Below are 17,621 nucleotides of genomic sequence, written 5' to 3' on the forward strand. Positions count from 1 at the left end.
GAACACCTGGGTTCTCATCCCAGCTCAGATACTGACACCTCTCTTTAGCCTTGGGCAAGTCACTTAGTTCTACCTCTGTCTCAGCTTCCCCCTTTGTCAACTGGGGACGATGATAGTGGCTTTGTGTGTGGGTGCATGGAGGGGGGGAATCCTGAGGGTTTGACAATCACTAAGACATATTAAGTTTTCCGAGGCAGCCCCCTCTGGGGATAAGAATGGAATTTAGGTTGTGAGCTTTGAGGCAGGGACCATCTCTTTATCTAGTGCCTAGTGCACTGGGGTCCTGGCTCATCACTGGGGCACCCAGGAGCTATGGTAATACAATCATAATAATGTAATGCTTAGCCCTGCCTTTCTTGGCTTTGGTTTCTGAGTATTTATTTACAGCATTTGTGCTGTCACCACACTGAGGTCATCGGCTCCGGCCAGAGAACCAGCTGCACATGAGGTTGGCTGGCATGCCTCTAGAAGAGATCTTTGTGGCCCCAAAGCATCTCCGCTACGTGACACCCGGCTGATAGATGGCACATTACCAACTGCTCCCTGTTCAACAATGTACAAAAGACCAACATGGCGCCAAACATTTTCATCCTAAATAAATGTAACCATCTCATTAATGCCCCTTCATATTACTATGGCAGTGGTCAACCATGGTGCTGTTACATGTAGTCTTACAAGTTTCTTTTTTTTTTTTGGCAGACAAGCGTTTAGTCTTGGAAGAAACCACTGTGTTGTGTTTTGTGATGATGTTTCTTTCTGGGGGAGCTGTAGCAAGCAGTGGGGAAGGTGCTCCCTGCTTTAGTCTCTCCAGCTGGAGTCAATTCTGGAGGCTGAGGTGGCTCCCTGGCAACAGCGCTTTGATAATTTGGGCTCAGATTTGTGACGGAGAGGATGCCTGTATGCTATTTGTGACCACCTCTGTTCTAGGAGTGACGTATATGAATCCTCGAGGTTTTGCCACTGAAATACAACAACAGCGCTGAGGACACTTAAGTCGACAAGGCAGGTGGGGGAGCTTTGTGGCACATGGCAGGAAAAGAGAGCTCTAACCACAGGTTTCTAACCAGAGCTGCATTTTGTTCCCAGGTTTGACTATCAGGAGTTGCTGCACAACTCCACCTTCTGCATCATCCCCCGCGGCAGGCGGCTGGGCTCCTTCCGCTTCCTGGAAGCACTGCAGGTACCGCTGCGGGCAAGACAGCAGGAAATGTCTGTAGTCAGTCCATGAATTTCCCTCCTCACCCCAATCCCAGGGCACAGGAGCCTCTGAGAATGGAGAGAGAGAAGCAGGGCAAGAGCCTGTGCCTTCCCCCACCCCACACACTTATCTCAGCTTCTCCAATTCTGCTCCTCAGAGATCTGTGCCCCTTCCTCCTCCTTCTTCCTCTTCTCTCCTTCTACCCATCTTCTCCTCTCCCACTTCCATCCCCTTTCCTGACACCCTCCACTCCCCCACCCCTATCCCCTCCCTCTGCCACTAGCCCTTCCTGTCTATTCCCTTGGTAGAGAAGCAGCCAGCAGGAGGGTCCCACAGGAAATCATGCCTGCCTCGGGCTGGCCGTGAGCAGAGTTAATGCTCCTAGGTCTTGGACGAAAGCAGTCTTTGAAAGGGGGCTCTCTAGAAATTATTTGGGCTTTCAATACCACGAGCCAGCTGCAGTTGGCCCTCGGGCCTGCTGTTTCCCCCACCCCCCGTCAGACCCAGCAGCCGGGCTGTCGGTCCCTGAGCTGGTGGGTACAAGGCTCACTGGCCTGGGTCTCATGAGCGGCCATTGTCTGGTGTTTCTCATCCATCCAGGCTGCTTGCATCCCAGTGCTGCTCAGTAACGGCTGGGAGCTGCCGTTCTCCGAAGTGATCGACTGGAGTAAATCGGCCATTGTCGGGGACGAGAGCTCCTCCTGCAGGTAATGCAGCGCCTGGCACGGGTGGCACAGCTGGCAGCGCCATGGTGTGAAGTGCCTTTCGCTCACAGCACTGGAGAATTACTGGCATCGGATTCCCTGTTTGGTGATGGATGGGGGATCACCCGTTAGCCGACGGCTGCAACAGAGCCGGACAGGGCAGCCAGCCATCAGAAATTGGCCGACCAGTCATTCCCTCTCCCAACCCTTGTCCCCCATCTCCCGCGCGGCAGATGTGTCCTGCCTCACCCTCCCACAGCTGGCTTAGAGCCCGTGCTGCTCCCACTGAAGTCAGGCTGAGCTTTGCTATTGACTTCCGGGAAGGGCAGGCAGGATTGGAAGGATGAGAAGAATGAGGGGGGATTTGATAGCTGCTTTCAACTACCTGAAAGGGGGTTTCAAAAAGGATGGCTCTAGACTGTTCTCAATGGTAGCAGATGACAGAACGAGGAGTAATGGTCTCAAGTTGCAATGGGGGAGGTTTAGATTGGATATTAGGAAAAACTTTTTCACTAAGAGGGTGGTGAAACACTGGAATGCGTTACCTAGGGAGGTGGTAGAATCTCCTTCCTTAGAGGTTTTTAAGGTCAGGCTTGACAAAGCCCTGGCTAGGATGATTTAACTGGGACTTGGTCCTGCTTTGAGCAGGGGGTTGGACTAGATGACCTTCTGGGGTCCCTTCCAACCCTGATATTCTATGATTCTATGATTCTATGATCATTAACACCCCACAGGGGCGGCTTAAGGGAGAGAGTTAGAGAGACGTTAATCAAAGGCCTGACGGCCTGACAGGACACGAGAGAAACTCGCTCATTGCTGCAAAATGCATTGCCTGCAGGTAATGGAAAATGGTGCCTGGCTTCTACCCTTGTCAGCGCAAAACAGTGGATTGTGTAGTGCCCTATATAACAAGCCTGCTATGCACATCTGCACGGAACATTAAAGGCTAGATTGTACCTTTAGGCTCAGTCCTGAGCGACGGCTGGCATTTAAGCTCCCCCCTGCCAGGAGTAGCCCTGGGAGGAACCAACCCCTTCCCCCTTGCTCTGGGTTGTAATAATTTGCTATGGCCTATACCAGCAGCAAGTTCCAGTGAGCCCCAGGACAGCTCAGCTGTGCGGGCTGGCACGTTGAGGGGGAGAAGCAAAGATCCCTAACCCCTACCCCCACACCTGCTCCACTGGAGGTGGTGGGGTGGCTGGATCGAGGCCTGTTTTGCTTAAAATGTTTTAACCCTACATGCTCTGGCCAGGGTTAGGGCCCGGCTCCCCAGCGCCACAATCAGAAGGAGACACTTTGCTGGCTGCATAAACCTTACTAACCCCGTCCCCTCTCTCTGTCTCCCCCCTTTCCGTGGTTTTTGTCCTGCTAGGTTCCCTTCCACCGTGCGCTGTATCCCTAGTGACAAGATCCTGGCGTTCCAGCAGCAAACCCAGTTCCTGTGGGAAGCATATTTCTCCTCTGTGGAGAAAATAGTGCAAACCACCCTTGAGGTGAGCCACAAGCTTCTGGTATCTCTCCCACAGCAGCTCCCTCAGTGACCATTCACGTAGTTTTGGGTTTTTTTTAAACAGGCAAGCAGCAGCAACAACAGCTGGGACCAACAACAACAGGGTGGTGGGAGGAAGAGAGCAGATCAAGGCAGAGGGGTTGGCACCAGCTCATGCAGGAGTGAGTAGACGGATGGGAAATTTATAGCTACGGCAGTGCCAGTCACTAGGGGGGCACTGTAGGGAATGGGCAGGAGTGCTGGTGTGGGGGATTGCCTAGCTACTCCGGTCCCAGCCTCTCCCAACAGGGTGTGGTGCAGGGGTGCTGGCTGATGGGCTTTGCCTAGCTATATAGAGGAGCGTGTGTGCCCTGTGTCAGCCTCATTGGGCAATATTTGGTTGGGACTTTTCTACAAAGGGCTGGGAAGAAAGGCTCAGAGCTCTGGTCCCCTGTGTTAACAGCTGCGATTGGACAGAAAGATAAATTTGTTCACTAAGTGGAAGGGACAAAACAGATGCTGTCCATGGACCTGTTGCCTTCTGGCTTCAGGGCAATTCAAATCCTACTGTCTCCACTCTGGGCACTCGAACTCACATTTTCCTGAGTCGCTCAAGGAAAGAAAAGACTTTAACTGGGACATGATAAGCAGGATGCCTTGACCACGGAAGCCAGCTGCCGCACAGCATCTACCAGGGCTTCCCAGCTCTGCCCCGTGGTTGGCTTCTAACCCCAGTTTCTCCCTGGAGTGGAACATGGGCCATTAGCTCTTTGCCTGCAGAGAGACCATCCTCTTCCTTTCAGGCATCACTGGATGGCTGTGGATAAGCAGAAAGAACTAGGTTCTCTAGCTCATTGTGTACCAAGCTCCTTCTCTTGTCTCCCTCTCTGCTTTTACCCTGTTCTCCTCCCCTCGAGACCACAGGCTCAAATCCCACCCAGCTCAGTTATGACCAAATTGACTCTCTGCTGGCTCTATCAGTGGCACCTGTGAAATGAGCCTGGGGGGGTCTCAGCGCAGCTCCCAGTGGACAGGTTTCCACTCCAGAGAGACCATCCCAAAAACTGATGATCTCAGCAAGGCCAGGAACTTAAGCAGACCCAGGGCCGAAGTCATCGTCAGCGTAACTCCACTGTAATCAATGTTGTGTTGTTGGTCCTGCTTTGAGCAGGGGGTTGGACTAGATGACCTCCTGAGGTCTCTTCCAACCTAATCTTCTATGCTGCACCAGGGATGAATATGGAATCCTGGTGCTCTCCTTATCTATCCCAACAAGCCCCTGACACATGGGCAGGGCAGAGCGGGGAAAACTTGCCCTGCCTTTGCCCTATGGTGAGGCAACTGGTGGGCTGAGGATCGCTGGCCAACATCTCATTGTTTCCTTGAACTGTGCAGTGCTCCCTCCTCTCTGTCTTTTCTTCCCCTGTTGTCTCTTAGCTCACACTTGCACGGTGAGCTCTTGGGGCCGGGGATATATTTCATTCTGTTTTGTACAGTGGAGACCAGGGTCTGGTGCTCCTGGGTGCTACCAGAGCACAGTACATAAAAATAAATCATAGAATGTCAGGGTTGGAAGGGACCTCAGGAAGTCCAACCCCCTGCTCAAAGTGGGACCAATCCCCAACTAATCAAATAATCATAGTAACAATAATAACAGAGCCTTCAGGGCCCAGGGCCATCCATGCCGCCCCTCTGCTGAATGCTAAATTCACACACAGCAAAGCTGTCAGGCTGTGGAGTCTTTCGAATGGCATTTCCCCTTGGGGAGGCAAGACCCGGACTCATCATTATCTTTTACACAAAGCCTCCCATCAGAAAGGAGAGGTGCGTGATCGTGTCAAGATCCCAGGGCTCAACCCCCGCCGATAATAGAAAAGAGTTTTGACATCTATCTGTCATCATCATTTCGGCCAGCAGGGCCGCAGGAGGCCGCTTCTCCAAGTTATTCCAGTTGGGTCAGAAGAAGGAGAGTGCCAGGAAGTCTGGTTTGTGCCATTTCCAGCCTTGTTGTTGCTGTCAGCAAGGCTGAGATAGTTCAAAGCAGAACGTTTGGCCGCTCATCCAAAGCAAAACCTAACTTTCTGAGGTTTGCTCATTGCTATAAATAGGGAATGAGCTCAGGGCCAGATTTGTGTACCCTTGGGGAGATGCCAGCTAGCCCCATTGAAGTCAGTGTGCCAGCCTGAGTAAAGGGTTCAGCATCTGGATCCAAAGGCCCTGAAATCCTTGGGGGGCTGGTTATCTCAGGATAGAGATGGGAGATCTAGCGTTCAGTTCTAGAGCCGGGGGCTGGTTTCAACCCATCTCTAGTTATGCATTTAGGCCTGTATTCTGCTTCCACTTCTGGTGTAAATCAGGAGGAACGCCACTTAAAGTCAGTGCAGTTAGACTGGGGTAAAGCTGGTGCGGCAAGAGAATCAGGGATTTATGCATTGACCACCATACAGTATAAGCAGGACCCCACCCACCACCCCAACTTTCAGGACTGAGGGATGGTTTCAGATGGAAGCCAGGCAAAATTCAGTGACAAAGTCAGGCAAAACGTGGTGGATTTGAATCAGTTTCATGCTGATTGAATCTCAGGGCAAAAACTCAGGGGTGTGATCCCTCCCTCCCAAATCAATCCCACCCCCCAACTCTGTTTGCACAACTCCCTGGCCAGCCAGGTCCTGCCGCACTGCAGAGTGCAGTGTTTGGGTGAGATGGTGGGGCCTGGGTTGCATTTTCCCGAGCCCCGGGTTTGCAACTGGATGTTGTCTCCCTCTGCTGAGCACTGCTGGCTTGATGTGCCTGCTTGCTGCTAGGGTGATGAAAGCAGTCTCTATCTCCCACCAGATAATAAGGATCGGGTATTTCGTCGAGAATCCCCGCTCCAAGTTCTTGTGGACACCCTGCCTGGGGGACTGCTGGCTCTGCCGGAGTATTCCACCACCTCGGCGACTTCCCTTTCTACCATCTGCAGCATGGTAGGACCGCTCTCCCCCCGCCCACCCCGGGTGTGCCCTGGCGTGTCCTTGGGAACCCCTGATGATCCGATCTCTCCCTTTTCAGGGTCCAGCCCCTCTGGCAAGTTCACAGCTTTCATCCGGGCCGTCTCCCCTGTGGTCTCCCTCTCCCAGCCCATCCTCAAGCTCATCCAGGCTGTCTCCAGATCCCAGCACTGCGCCCAGGTCAGGGTCAAAGGTTAACACCCCCCCCCCCCGGCCACACTCCCGGGTTCTAGTGCTGCGGGAGAGAAGGCGAGGGCTCAAGCTATTGTTTTGTTCTCCCTGTTAGAATTAGAGACAGGCCAAAACCAGATACCCCTGGGCTTTGGGAACATTTGGATTGGATCTGAACCCCTCTCCCACTGAAATGACTGGAAAGGCCCCCATTGACTCCAGCAGGCATTGGATCTGGGGCCACAGTGCCTTAGACCCACCTCTGACAGTGGCACATAGAGTCCCAGAAAGCCATGGAAAGGCCCTGGTAGATCAGCAGAGGTGCTGAGCCCCCGAACCTCCACCAGAAAATCAGCCCACAGCTGGCGGAAGTCAGCATAGCTCCATTCGTACCGCCGGAGCAATGCTAATTTACACCCACGGAGGATCTGGCCCAACTGATTTCAATGGAGCGATGCTGCGAATCACCCCATGTGCGGATCTGACTCCACTGACACCTATGGTGTGACACTGATTTATGCCAGCTGGGGATCGGGCCCATTGCTTCAATGGAGTGACACCAGTTCTGGAGCTGGCCCCGGGGGATTTGCAGATTGTCAGCACCTCTGAAAATCAGGCCCAAAGGGTTTATTTGGGGTAAAGAGATGGGAGAGGGGAGAGTTTTACGTACCTTTATTAATCACCCTCTTTAACTAGACCTTGCCCCATGCCCGTAGCCCTGGGCAGGAGCATCCAGCCTTGGCATTACGATTTTTAATTTTTGAGCTGGGAGAGCACTTCCAGGCCCCAATTAGAAGCTATGTGCATAGCAAGTAGAAGTTAAAAGCAACCACAGGTGAGCGGTTGGGCGCCCTCGTGATGCCCGGGTTTGTTTGATTAAAGCGAGGGTGGTGGCTCCATGTCAGGCTCAAACTTTCCAGCTGGGCGGGAGGACAGGGAGGCTGTGGGTTTGGGGCACACCCTCCCGCCCCCCTCCCAGACACACAGAGCCACCCACATGTGCTGACCTAGGTGCCCTCGGGTTTGGGTTTAGATCCTAGTCCTGTGGAGCTGCGAGAAGCCTCCCCCACCGAGGGGGAAATGGCCCCAGACCAGCAGTGCCTTTGACAGTCATTCACGGTCGGCGGAAAGTAAGCGGTTTGCTGGGTTGCTTTGTTTGTGGGCCTCCCGCTGCGGGATTTCTCGGACGGGATAGGGAGGGCAGTGAAGGGGCTGTGCACCCCCCCCCAGTGCACGGTGGGGCTGCCGCTCTCCGCACTGGGGCAGCCCGGTCCTCCCCAAGGGCCAGGGGAACGTGCGGCCAAAGAACCGCAGCCCGGATTTGTGCATCAGGGAGCGGCTCAGCGGTGGCCCAGCCGGGACTCAGCGGCAGGTGCCCGCTGCTCTGCACAAGCCTGCACTCTCCATGGGGATGGGGAAGGGGCGGGAGGGGCTCTGGCCTTCTGCCTGACTCTGCTGTTCCCTCTCGCTCCAGGTAAGCGACCGTTTCTTCCCGTACTCGGCCATCGGGACAGATGCGGTGCTGAGCCTGGATGAACACACCAGCCTGTCGACCAGCGAGGTGAGACCCGGGGCTGGAGGGACCTAGATAAAGACGCCTCGTGGGAGAGCAGGGTCTCAAGGGGCTTCACAAGCTGTCCACGGATTAGCCACTGGGCCAACGGAGCCGATCCCGAGGGGCTCCGGCCAATTGGGGGGCCCTGGAATAATGAGCGTCCCTATGCCCCAACCCACTCTGCCCGCCCGGTGTTCCTGTCCTGCCCGGCTCCGCCAGCGCAACCAGTGCTCTGACCCCGTGGGGTGGGGGTGGGGGTGGGGCTGCAGGCAGAATGGGTGGGAGGGCCCCCCCCACTTGTCCTGGCTCAGGGCCCCATAAAACCATAATCCACCTCTGCACCCAGAGCACCATGGAATGTGCAGCCACCTCTCGGCTGGAACGTGGCAGGTGTTCAACAGGGCGCAGCAACTCTACAGATAGTGTGATGTGCCTAGTGCCCTCAACTCCCAAGGCCTGCTAAAGAATGCTCACCATCGCAGGAGCAGGCCTGAGTTGAGGGCAGGAGGGGCAAATAAACTATGGTGGGAATAGACCCTGTAATAATAATCAAGCTAGAATCTGGCCAGGACGTTGGGGTTAATGCCCCCCTCTTACAAAAAGTGCCATGGCCCCTGAGCAGCCAGAAGCTCTGCTTTACATCTCTCCAGCACAGCACCCCCTGCCAGGTCATTGGCACCTACCACACTGGGGCACCAGATCTCCCAGGCTAAGCAGGGCTGGGCTGGCTGAGTACTTGAATAAGAGATCACATGGCAGCATGCCACCTACTGCATCACCTACGTCTCTCGCTGAGACACCTGGCTGTGCCCGGCAGGCCCTCCACCCAAGTACGCGCCCGACCCAAGGGCGCTTACCGTGTGTGATCCAGCAGGATCACATGGCAGCAGGCAGCCTGGCTTGCAGGCGAGGATTGAGGCATTGCGTTTCTGCTCTTAGCTGGTTGGGGTGTGGCTTGGGGGAGAGGAGTCATGTCCTTAAAGGGAATAGGGAGGTGCAGGTTGCTTGGCACATGGTGTCGAGGCTCAGAGAGGTACAGAGGATGTTTTGAAGATGTGCCTGTTCTTTGCAGAGAGTAGCGATGGTGGTAAAGATTGAGCGGGTCAAATCCAGATGTGCTCTGTCCTAGCCAGGGTAGTTCTGCTCTCCGCAGTGTTCTCTTCCAAATGATGGAGGCATTTGACTCTGGATCTGCGGCTAATCGGCCCTGTCCTGGTGGTGAACTCTCTCCGTCTGGCTCCCCAGGTTGACTTTGCCTTTGTGGTGTGGAGGAGTTTCCCTGACCGCATTGTTGGGTTCCCCATGCGGAGTCACTTCTGGGATTCCAGCCAGAGCCAGTGGGGCTACACCTCCAAGTGGACCAACGAGTTCTCCATGGTTCTCACCGCAGCTGCGTTCTATCACAGGTAAAGCACCTTCTCCAGAACTTCCGGCCTGAGGGTCCCAGGCAGAGTGAACGCTGGAGGACTCTGTTCTTCCACCCAAAAGCTCCACTGGAAGATGAACTAGCTTGAAGCCACCCAGTGGTAGGAACCGTCTATTGCCCAGACATGGAGGCTTCAGTCATAACAGGCCTGGGGTTAGATAGCATCTTCCAGCTGAGGATCTCAAACTGAGATGGTGGCTGCCATTTGCTACGTGTCTGTGCAGCGTCCAGGACAACAGGGCCCGGCCTGGCCGTGTGCTGGAAGTGGTCCTACAATGTAATAACGGAGGAATCGAGCCCCATGCCCCGGTAAGGAGTTCAGTAGGGCTAACCTGCTTTGGTCCTGCTTTGAGCAGGGGGTTGGACTAGATGACCTCCTGAGGTCCCTTCTAACCCATGATATTCTATGATTCTATGAACCTCCATTTGGACACCAGGACAGTGAAGCGGGGGGAGACCTAGGCCAAGCTTTTGAAAAAGAGGAGGCTAAAGGTAGCTCCCTAAATCCATAAGCAGGGACCTGAAGAAGTGGCTGGGGTGCAGGGAGTGCTGAGCACCCAGCCCTGTGCATCCAGAAGCGCTTCGACTGGCGCCCATTTTAGAAAGTCATGGCCAGAGGGTCGAGGGCGGGAGGAGAATGTGGCTCCTGCCTTCGGCTTACAAAGAGCAGCCTTCATCCGTGCCACGGATGAAGCTGCCGAGCCAAGTGGCATTAGCCTAAGCATCCATGGCTGGGGAAAATCCCGGCCACGGCCGGCCTCTGGAATAGAGGAGAGGCAAGGAACACAAAGTGAAGACAGGGCCTGTGCCAACACGTGGAAGGAGAGAGCTGCCGGGACTTGCATTGTGGCTGTAGGAGGCCTTTGGCCCGTGGGACATGCTCTGGCCACCCCCAGCCTTGGGGAACGGGATGGTCCCTTGGTGGCAAAGCCAAGCACAGCGGAAATGTACAGGCATGTCCAGCAGGCTTATGCTCTTTGAGACACCCCTCCCGTCTCTTCCCGCTCCCCCGCCGCAGATATGATCACAGTCTCTGCCTTGTTCCTCCCCTCCCCCCGCCAGGTATTATCACAGTCTCTTCACCAATTACCTGCCTGCCAGCCTGAAGAGCCTGATTGATCAGCTCTCCAACTGTGAAGACATCCTGATGAACTTCCTAGTGTCTGCCGTCACCAAGCTACCTCCCATCAAAGTGACCCAGAAGAAGCAGCACCAGGAGGTAGGGAGCTGAGAGTGGTGCTCTGGGGGGCCACTGAGTCAGGAGTGTACCAGGCATGGGGGGGGAAGCATAGAATTCTCAAAGTTAGGGTCCTCTTGGGACCCCTCGGACAGTGCAGATGGGTCCTGCTGCCTGGGCCCCAGTGCCCTGCCCTGTTCAATCCTTAATGATTTAAGCAACAGAGCTGCCTTGTCCCCGAGGAAGCCATCCCGCACCCTGGTAGATCTCACCACTAGGCAATGTTTCCCAATAGCCTAAAACATCCAGGCCTTACATATTAACCTCTTTCTGCTGCTCAGTGCTATATGCCCAGGGGCCACCCTAAATATTTCCTTTACATCCTCAGGGCTTACCCCCTTCCAGCACCCGCAGAGAGCTCGGTCTGCTTCCCACCGTGCCACCCAGCCAACTCCCTTCAGAGCCCTCCTCCTGGGGCAGCATAGCTCCCATCCCCGGGCCTGCAGCTATGTGCAGAGCACAGGGCTGGCAGCAGGCAGGTTGTGTGTATCCTGGAGGAACCAGTCCCAGCTCAGCTGTGCCATGTAGGGCAGAGAGAGGGGGAAGGAACTGGAGATGGGCAGTCCCCTCAGGCCAAGACAGCGAAATAAAAGACAGATACTTACCAGATGGGCGGGAGGCACAGATTGTAACTGTTAGGTGCAAAACGTTCCCCCTAGAGCTGCAGCAGCTTGTCTCTCCCAGATTTAAAGGGCCAGCTCCAGGAAAGGCATTCTGGGAAAGGCTCCTATCAGAGGGTGACCCCACGGGCCACTGCTTCTACTTTCCTCCAGGGCCTGGTCTTATGCCACATCCCCTACAACGAATAACAGGAGCTGCTGCAACACGGCTCCCCCAGGGGGTTCATTGTTCGGGGTGGGATCTCTCAGAGAGCTCGGGAGTGCCTGGTTCTCCGGCTTGTTTAGGGCCTACCCAAGATGTAGGTGGAGAAGGGAAAGCTGTGGAAAATCCCACCTCTCCCTCTGAGCTATCAGCCCCTTAGCTCCTTCACCTCCACTTCTCCTCTCTCGTTGCCTGCAGTTCGCTCACCCATGTGTTCTGATCACAGTGTTCTGTCCACCTCCTTCTGTGGTTTTGATGGCTTCCCCTCTCCCTCCTTGGGGGCTTACAAATGAGCTATTGGGTCAAATACCTTTAATTTAGGGTCTGCGCCTCATCCTGCTGAATTCAATGGCAAAACCACCATTGTCTTCTTGGGAGCAGGATAAGTCCCTAAGTCTGTACAATAGCCCTGAGCGCTCTCTTCTCCACTTGCACCCCGCAGAGGTCTAAGAGTGTGGCCGTCTCCAGCGGGAACCTGCAGTTCTCCCAGCGCCAGGACTGCCTCAACCAGTTCGCAGCCTGGTTTGGCTACATGCCACTGGTGCACTCGCAGCTCCGCCTGGACCCTGTGCTGTTCAAGGACCAGGTGTCCGTGCTGCGCAAGAAGTACCGGCACTTAGAGAAACCCTAGCGCCAGGGAGAGCCCAGCAGAGCCCTTGGGAAGCAGAGCTGGAGAGGAGGCAGCCGCTGTGCTGGACGTATTATTCCCATGCTCCTAGGATACCGGACTGAGCTGGGATTCCAGTGCTACAGACTTTAACGTTACTGATCTAGCCGCCGTTACAGCCACGCGAACGGGAATCCCAGTGGGGCCTGGGGAAGCATTCCTTGCTTAGACCTCTCTAATGCTGGGCTCTGAGTGGGATACACTCACGTTAACAGTAGCTGGCGAGATACTGGAAGGAATTGCGGTCTTTATTGGGTTTTACCAGTACAAATAAAGGTTTGCAGGAACGACGGGCTCTTCCATTTCTTGACTTGCCTCTGGAGTCTCAGCCTGTCTGCCTTAAGAAAAAGAAGCTGGGTTTGAATGTATAGTCCATTGATTGTCCTGGTCGCAGCCACAATCCCTACTTCAACTCACCAGAAATGCAGGAGCAGAAATAGGGTCTTGTGGAAGTGCGGGAACACAATCCAGTCCCTCCCTCTGCTGCCACTAGGGGTCAGCACCTGTCTGTGATACTCACACTGGGGAGCTGTTGTAATGTTTGTTGCCCTGTTAGGCGTTTGATCTTCCGTGAATCCAAACTCATTTAATCTGGAATAGGCATCAAGGGTCTGTTTTATACCCATGCATTAAGCAGCTCAGACTCAGCACAAGGCTGAGAATGAAACGCAGTCATCCTCCCATCAGCAGACAAAACTGGTTATTGTCCTCAGATAAAAATAACCGTGGGTCCAGTCTGATGTGCCTCAGAACAACTATTGTGTTCGGTTCTGGATGTGCCACCAAAGGGCCCAGGGAGATGTCTAGAAAACGCCTGTGTTTGCGACTAGCCTTGTCTACCTGTTCTTGCTAACCCATGCTGTCAAAAATCATGAATCAGGCCACCAAAATTACGAGAGATGATTTTTAAGCCTGAGATGTAAAAAAGTAGTAAACGGTGCATTTTTTTCTTTGCCTTGGGATGATGGAACATTTAGGGGGTCACATTTTTCCAGCTTTTCTATGCAACCAGGAGAGCTAAAAATGTACTTTTTTATTCCCAGTGAAAGCCAAGAGTCTCACATAATCACCTGACTCCAGGAGCTGGGGCTTTAAGACAAACATCAACTATCATGTGATTTCTGATTAAAATCGCTAGGGTTGGCAACAATGGTTACCAGGCATGTTCTGCTCAATACAGCGTCACTAGTGTAAGGCTCGTGGGGTTAAATCACCTCGCACAGCAATCGTGTGCACTCAAGAGGGACTTTATTGTTCTTCCTGATGGAAACCTAGCTCAGGCTCTTGGCGGGACAAAGCAATTACCTCCAAGCCTGTATCGTTTCTACGTGTTCCCCTAAAATGTCTCATAACAGCGTTCTGTATTAAGCAAAGGATGGAAGTACTGCAAGCTGTGCAATGGGAACCAGGACACCTGGCTTCTACTTCCAGATCTAGCAGGGAAAGCTGTTGAGTAATCAGAGTAGGGAACAATGAGGCAGAATGCCTGCGTTCTCATCTTAACTCAGGCTCACTTTGGTCCAGCTCCTCAAGGTATTCCGGTACCTCACATCAAATCAGGAGGTCATCTAGTCCAACCTCCTGCTCAAAGCAGGACCAATCCCCAATTTTTGCCGCAGATCCCTAAATGGCCCCCTTAAGGATTGAACTCACAATGGTGGGTTTAGCAGGCCCGTGCTCAAACCACTGAGCTATCCCTCCCACACATACCTTTGAGGTTTTGGCCTTTGTGACCATGGCGAAGTCACTTAGTGAGCCCTTTTAAAAATGTAGGCCTAATTATGGGTGCCCAGCTTGAGACACCTCAGGCCTGGTTCTCACCTTGTGTTGAGCACCCCAAATCCTGTTGAATCTAAGGGGAGCAACAGGTCCTGCAGCTCAGGCCCTAGTGTTACAAGTTGGGTGCTTGGCAAATGGACCCCAAGTTAGCAGATGTTTTTGAAAACATAGGCCTTGGCCGCTCTGTGCCTCAGTTTCCCATCGGTAAAAGCTACTTTTCCCTAGCTATACTTCCTTACCTTCAACCACCATTCCAGGGGACATGCTGATGATGGGTTCTGCTCAGAGTGGTATTGTAGGGCCTAATGTTTGATTAGCTAAAAGCCAGTTGGCTTTTGGCTCATGCACTAAGTTCCAGAGGTCCCAGGTTCAATCCCACCCGCTGACGACCAGGGTCTATCATGGTTACATGAGCACAAAGCGTTAGCTCTGTGTGCTTTGGCCTACAAAGAACTCATGCGGGACTGCGGACTCATCAAGACAGGGCACCGTTGTGCAGAATTCACGCTGTTAAAGCACTGCAGCAGCTGTTGCCAGAATTCTTGTGGCACTGCTGTGGGGAAGTTTGCAGCAGAGTCATATTGCTCAGTTTCTGGGCTGAATGAAGGCAGCATTATTAGTGATGAAACCGACAACCTGAGCGCTTGCTGAGCAGAACCTGTCAATGGCAGAGAAAGAAAGAAAGGCCAAACAGAAGTCATTAGCTCCTAATTAAACAGCCATAAACATGGATTTGGACCAGCCTCAAACAAGAAGATAAATGAGACACAGCAGCTGCTTTTGAAGCAATATTGCGAGGAGGCAGTTAGGTTGCTGCCGGGGTCTCCAGAAGTGATTTGGTTAAGGTTCTCAGGATTATGGGCTTAGAAAATGATGCTTATAAATAAAGCTGGAGCGAGGCTAGATGGAGACAATGAAATCATAAAGAAAGCCCGACAGTGGATTTCCCACTGGAATTTCAGCTGGGGTGATCTGAAGGAAATAGCTGAACATGCTGAGAAAGCTACAGGGCTCCCACAGTGTATTTTCTGATCATTCAGCCTTTAATTGCTTCCCCATGATACAAATATCTCGCCTTTATCCCTCTCCTTTGCCAGGTTCCACAAACGGGAATTGCCTCACCCACCACTGAAATTCAGCCTCCTCTGGGGTGGAATGCAGCAGTAATTGAGCAACACACACCAATAGCACACAAGATTTTGTGGAGGGAAGTGAAGAACTGAACTGAAATTGTTGGCAAGCTTTTAGGGAGGCAGATGCCCAAATTGGAATTTAGCCAGGGCATGGGAGTTAACATCCTGTAATTCTTGTAGAAGGGGTCCAGGAGTGTGTAACTAGCTATGAATGGTCAGGGTGGCTGGCTACTTAGAAAGACAGTGTTGCCTAGTAGAGCTCAGGACTAGGACCAATGATACCTAGGTTCTAGTCCCAGGACAGCTGCTGGGTGATCTTGGGAAGTCATGGTACCTTGCTGTGCCTCAGTTTCCCCATCTGTAAAATGGGGACAGTAATAGCTCATTCATAACTGATGTATGTGAAGATTAATTAGTTAATATCGAGTAATTTTCTGTATAAGAGTACTTGTTTTTAAGTCTCCCAGCCAAGTCCTAACCAAGCCCAATCTTCTTAGCTTGGGAAGGCTACTCAAAATCCACATCTGACACTGACTCATTTGACTCACAAACCTATTAAAACCCTCTGGTGAGGTCAGTCTGACTGTGAGAAATGAATGGAGATTCCTACAGACTGATGACCAGATCCTCAGCAGGTGTAAATGGATGGAGCACCACTGTCTGCAGTGCTGCTAAGCTGATTTACACCAGCCAGGCCCTTGTGAAGCTATGCTGATTTACTGTAGCTGAGGATCTGGCCCAACAAGGTGAAAGTGGTTTCTCTAGCACAGTCATTAAGGCCAGGGCTTTCTTTGCCTTCGCTGCTTTGAAAAATGACAGCTCCACCCATCGCCCGAGAGAGCCGTTAAAAATCTCCGAGCAGTCTATAAACAATGGGAAGCCAAGCCCGTCAGGAGTGATTATTTCATAAAGAGGGTGGCTCGTAACCTCTGTGTCGTAAATATCACTCCACCGCGGCTGCATAAATAACCCTGGTTTTATTTCCAAGCCACACTGTGAGCGGCACCGTAAATAATCTTGGGACAATCATTTGTGCAAGGGAGCAGGCCTCGTTGCCCATAAAACATGCCTATGGGCACAGGCTCCCTCTCCCTGCGGGGGCTTAGCTCTCTCTAGGTGGTGCTGAGCACCCATAACTCCAAAGATGTCAATGCCTGGCACGCACTAAATCAATCTGTCGCTTGGGCATCAAGGAACTGACCTGATGGATCTTGCTGCCAGCGCCTGCCACTAGCGACTGACCAGAGGCATCCAACCCACTGCACTGTCCATATCCTTCCTGCCACTGGCTGCAATGCACCTCATTGGCTGTTGCTGGCATTCATGTGGTACTGCTGTGAGGAAGCTCGCAGCGGAGCCACATTCAGTTTCTTTGAGTCTAGCAAAAGCAGCGTAGTAGAGATGAGCTGCTGAAAGTGTCCATCGTCCCAAAGTCAGTCCCCTCCGCTCCTCCTTTCTGCTCTGCATGGTCACGGGCAATCTTCATCAACAGGTGTGAGCTGTTAAAACCCGGCTGGGAAGGGAGGGGTGGGAGAAGGAGTTGTCATAAGTGCCAGTGAAGGCAGGATGGGGCCTGACTCGTGAGGTTTGCACCGTTGGAGTTGGCGGTGCTGAAACTGCCCCCTCACCTGCGTGGAGACCCAACTCACCAGCCTGGCTGCAGCTGGTCTCTCTAGTGCCCCCTGCAGGGCCCACTGGGGTAATGCAGCACCCACTTGTCAGGGCTGTGCCTCTAAGGGCGTGTTGACACGGCAATAAAAAACTCACAGCATGGAGTCCTGGAGCCCAGGGCAACTGACTTGGACTGTGGGGCTAGAAATTCCAGCGTAGCCATTCAGGCTGGGGCTGGAGCCTGGACTCAGCAAAAAGAAAAGGAGGACTTGTGGCACCTTAGAGACTAACAAATTTATTTGAGCATATTTGAGGTATGCATCCGATGAAGTGGACTGTAGCTCACGAAAGCTTATGCTCAAATAAATTTGTTAGTCTCTAAAGTGCCACAAGTCCTCCTTTTCTTTTTGCAGATACAGACTAACATGACTGCTACTTTGGACTCAGCAAGAGACCCGCATGGGGTTTCAGAGCCTAGGGTTCCAGCCCAAGCCCAAATGTAATTATGCCCCCCCCCTTTTATTAAGAACTGGAATTTATTTTTCTGTCTGTCAGTGTTCAGCATTTAAATAATAATCACTTCCCATCCGTCCATCAGGTTTCACTTCCTTAGCATTTGGATATCGATGCCATTGCTTATCCAGGCAGAGAATCTTGTAGGAAACACGTAAGATTGCCAGTTCTGCGTGAGGCCCCCAACGACTCTCTCTCCTGTAGTGTGTGCAAATGACTGATGGGTGCAAAAAATGGGGAAAGGTGCAGAGGTTCGTGAAGCACAGAGGACTTCCTCATTCAGGGGGAATGGGGCTGCTCGAAATCCTAGCAAGGTCAAAAAGCCA

General features: G+C 52.9%; 1 protein-coding gene across 1 annotated transcript in view; it reads left to right on the forward strand.

Annotated features, from left to right (window-relative positions):
• EXTL1 (exostosin like glycosyltransferase 1) overlaps positions 1-12,566 on the forward strand; it is a 47,167-nt gene extending 34,601 nt beyond the window's left edge. The window contains 12 exon segments of the mRNA XM_038377981.2: positions 1,087-1,180; positions 1,799-1,905; positions 3,275-3,413; positions 6,235-6,316; positions 6,319-6,357; positions 6,443-6,561; positions 7,586-7,645; positions 7,647-7,682; positions 8,027-8,113; positions 9,353-9,513; positions 10,596-10,752; positions 12,035-12,566. Coding sequence (XP_038233909.1) covers positions 1,087-1,180; positions 1,799-1,905; positions 3,275-3,413; positions 6,235-6,316; positions 6,319-6,357; positions 6,443-6,561; positions 7,586-7,645; positions 7,647-7,682; positions 8,027-8,113; positions 9,353-9,513; positions 10,596-10,752; positions 12,035-12,223 — 1,270 coding nt within the window. The 3' untranslated portion in view covers positions 12,224-12,566.
• The last annotated feature ends 5,055 nt before the right edge of the window (positions 12,567-17,621 follow it).

This window comes from Dermochelys coriacea, chromosome 19 (genome assembly GCF_009764565.3).
Source record: "Dermochelys coriacea isolate rDerCor1 chromosome 19, rDerCor1.pri.v4, whole genome shotgun sequence".
NCBI classification, from domain to species: Eukaryota; Metazoa; Chordata; order Testudines; family Dermochelyidae; genus Dermochelys; species Dermochelys coriacea.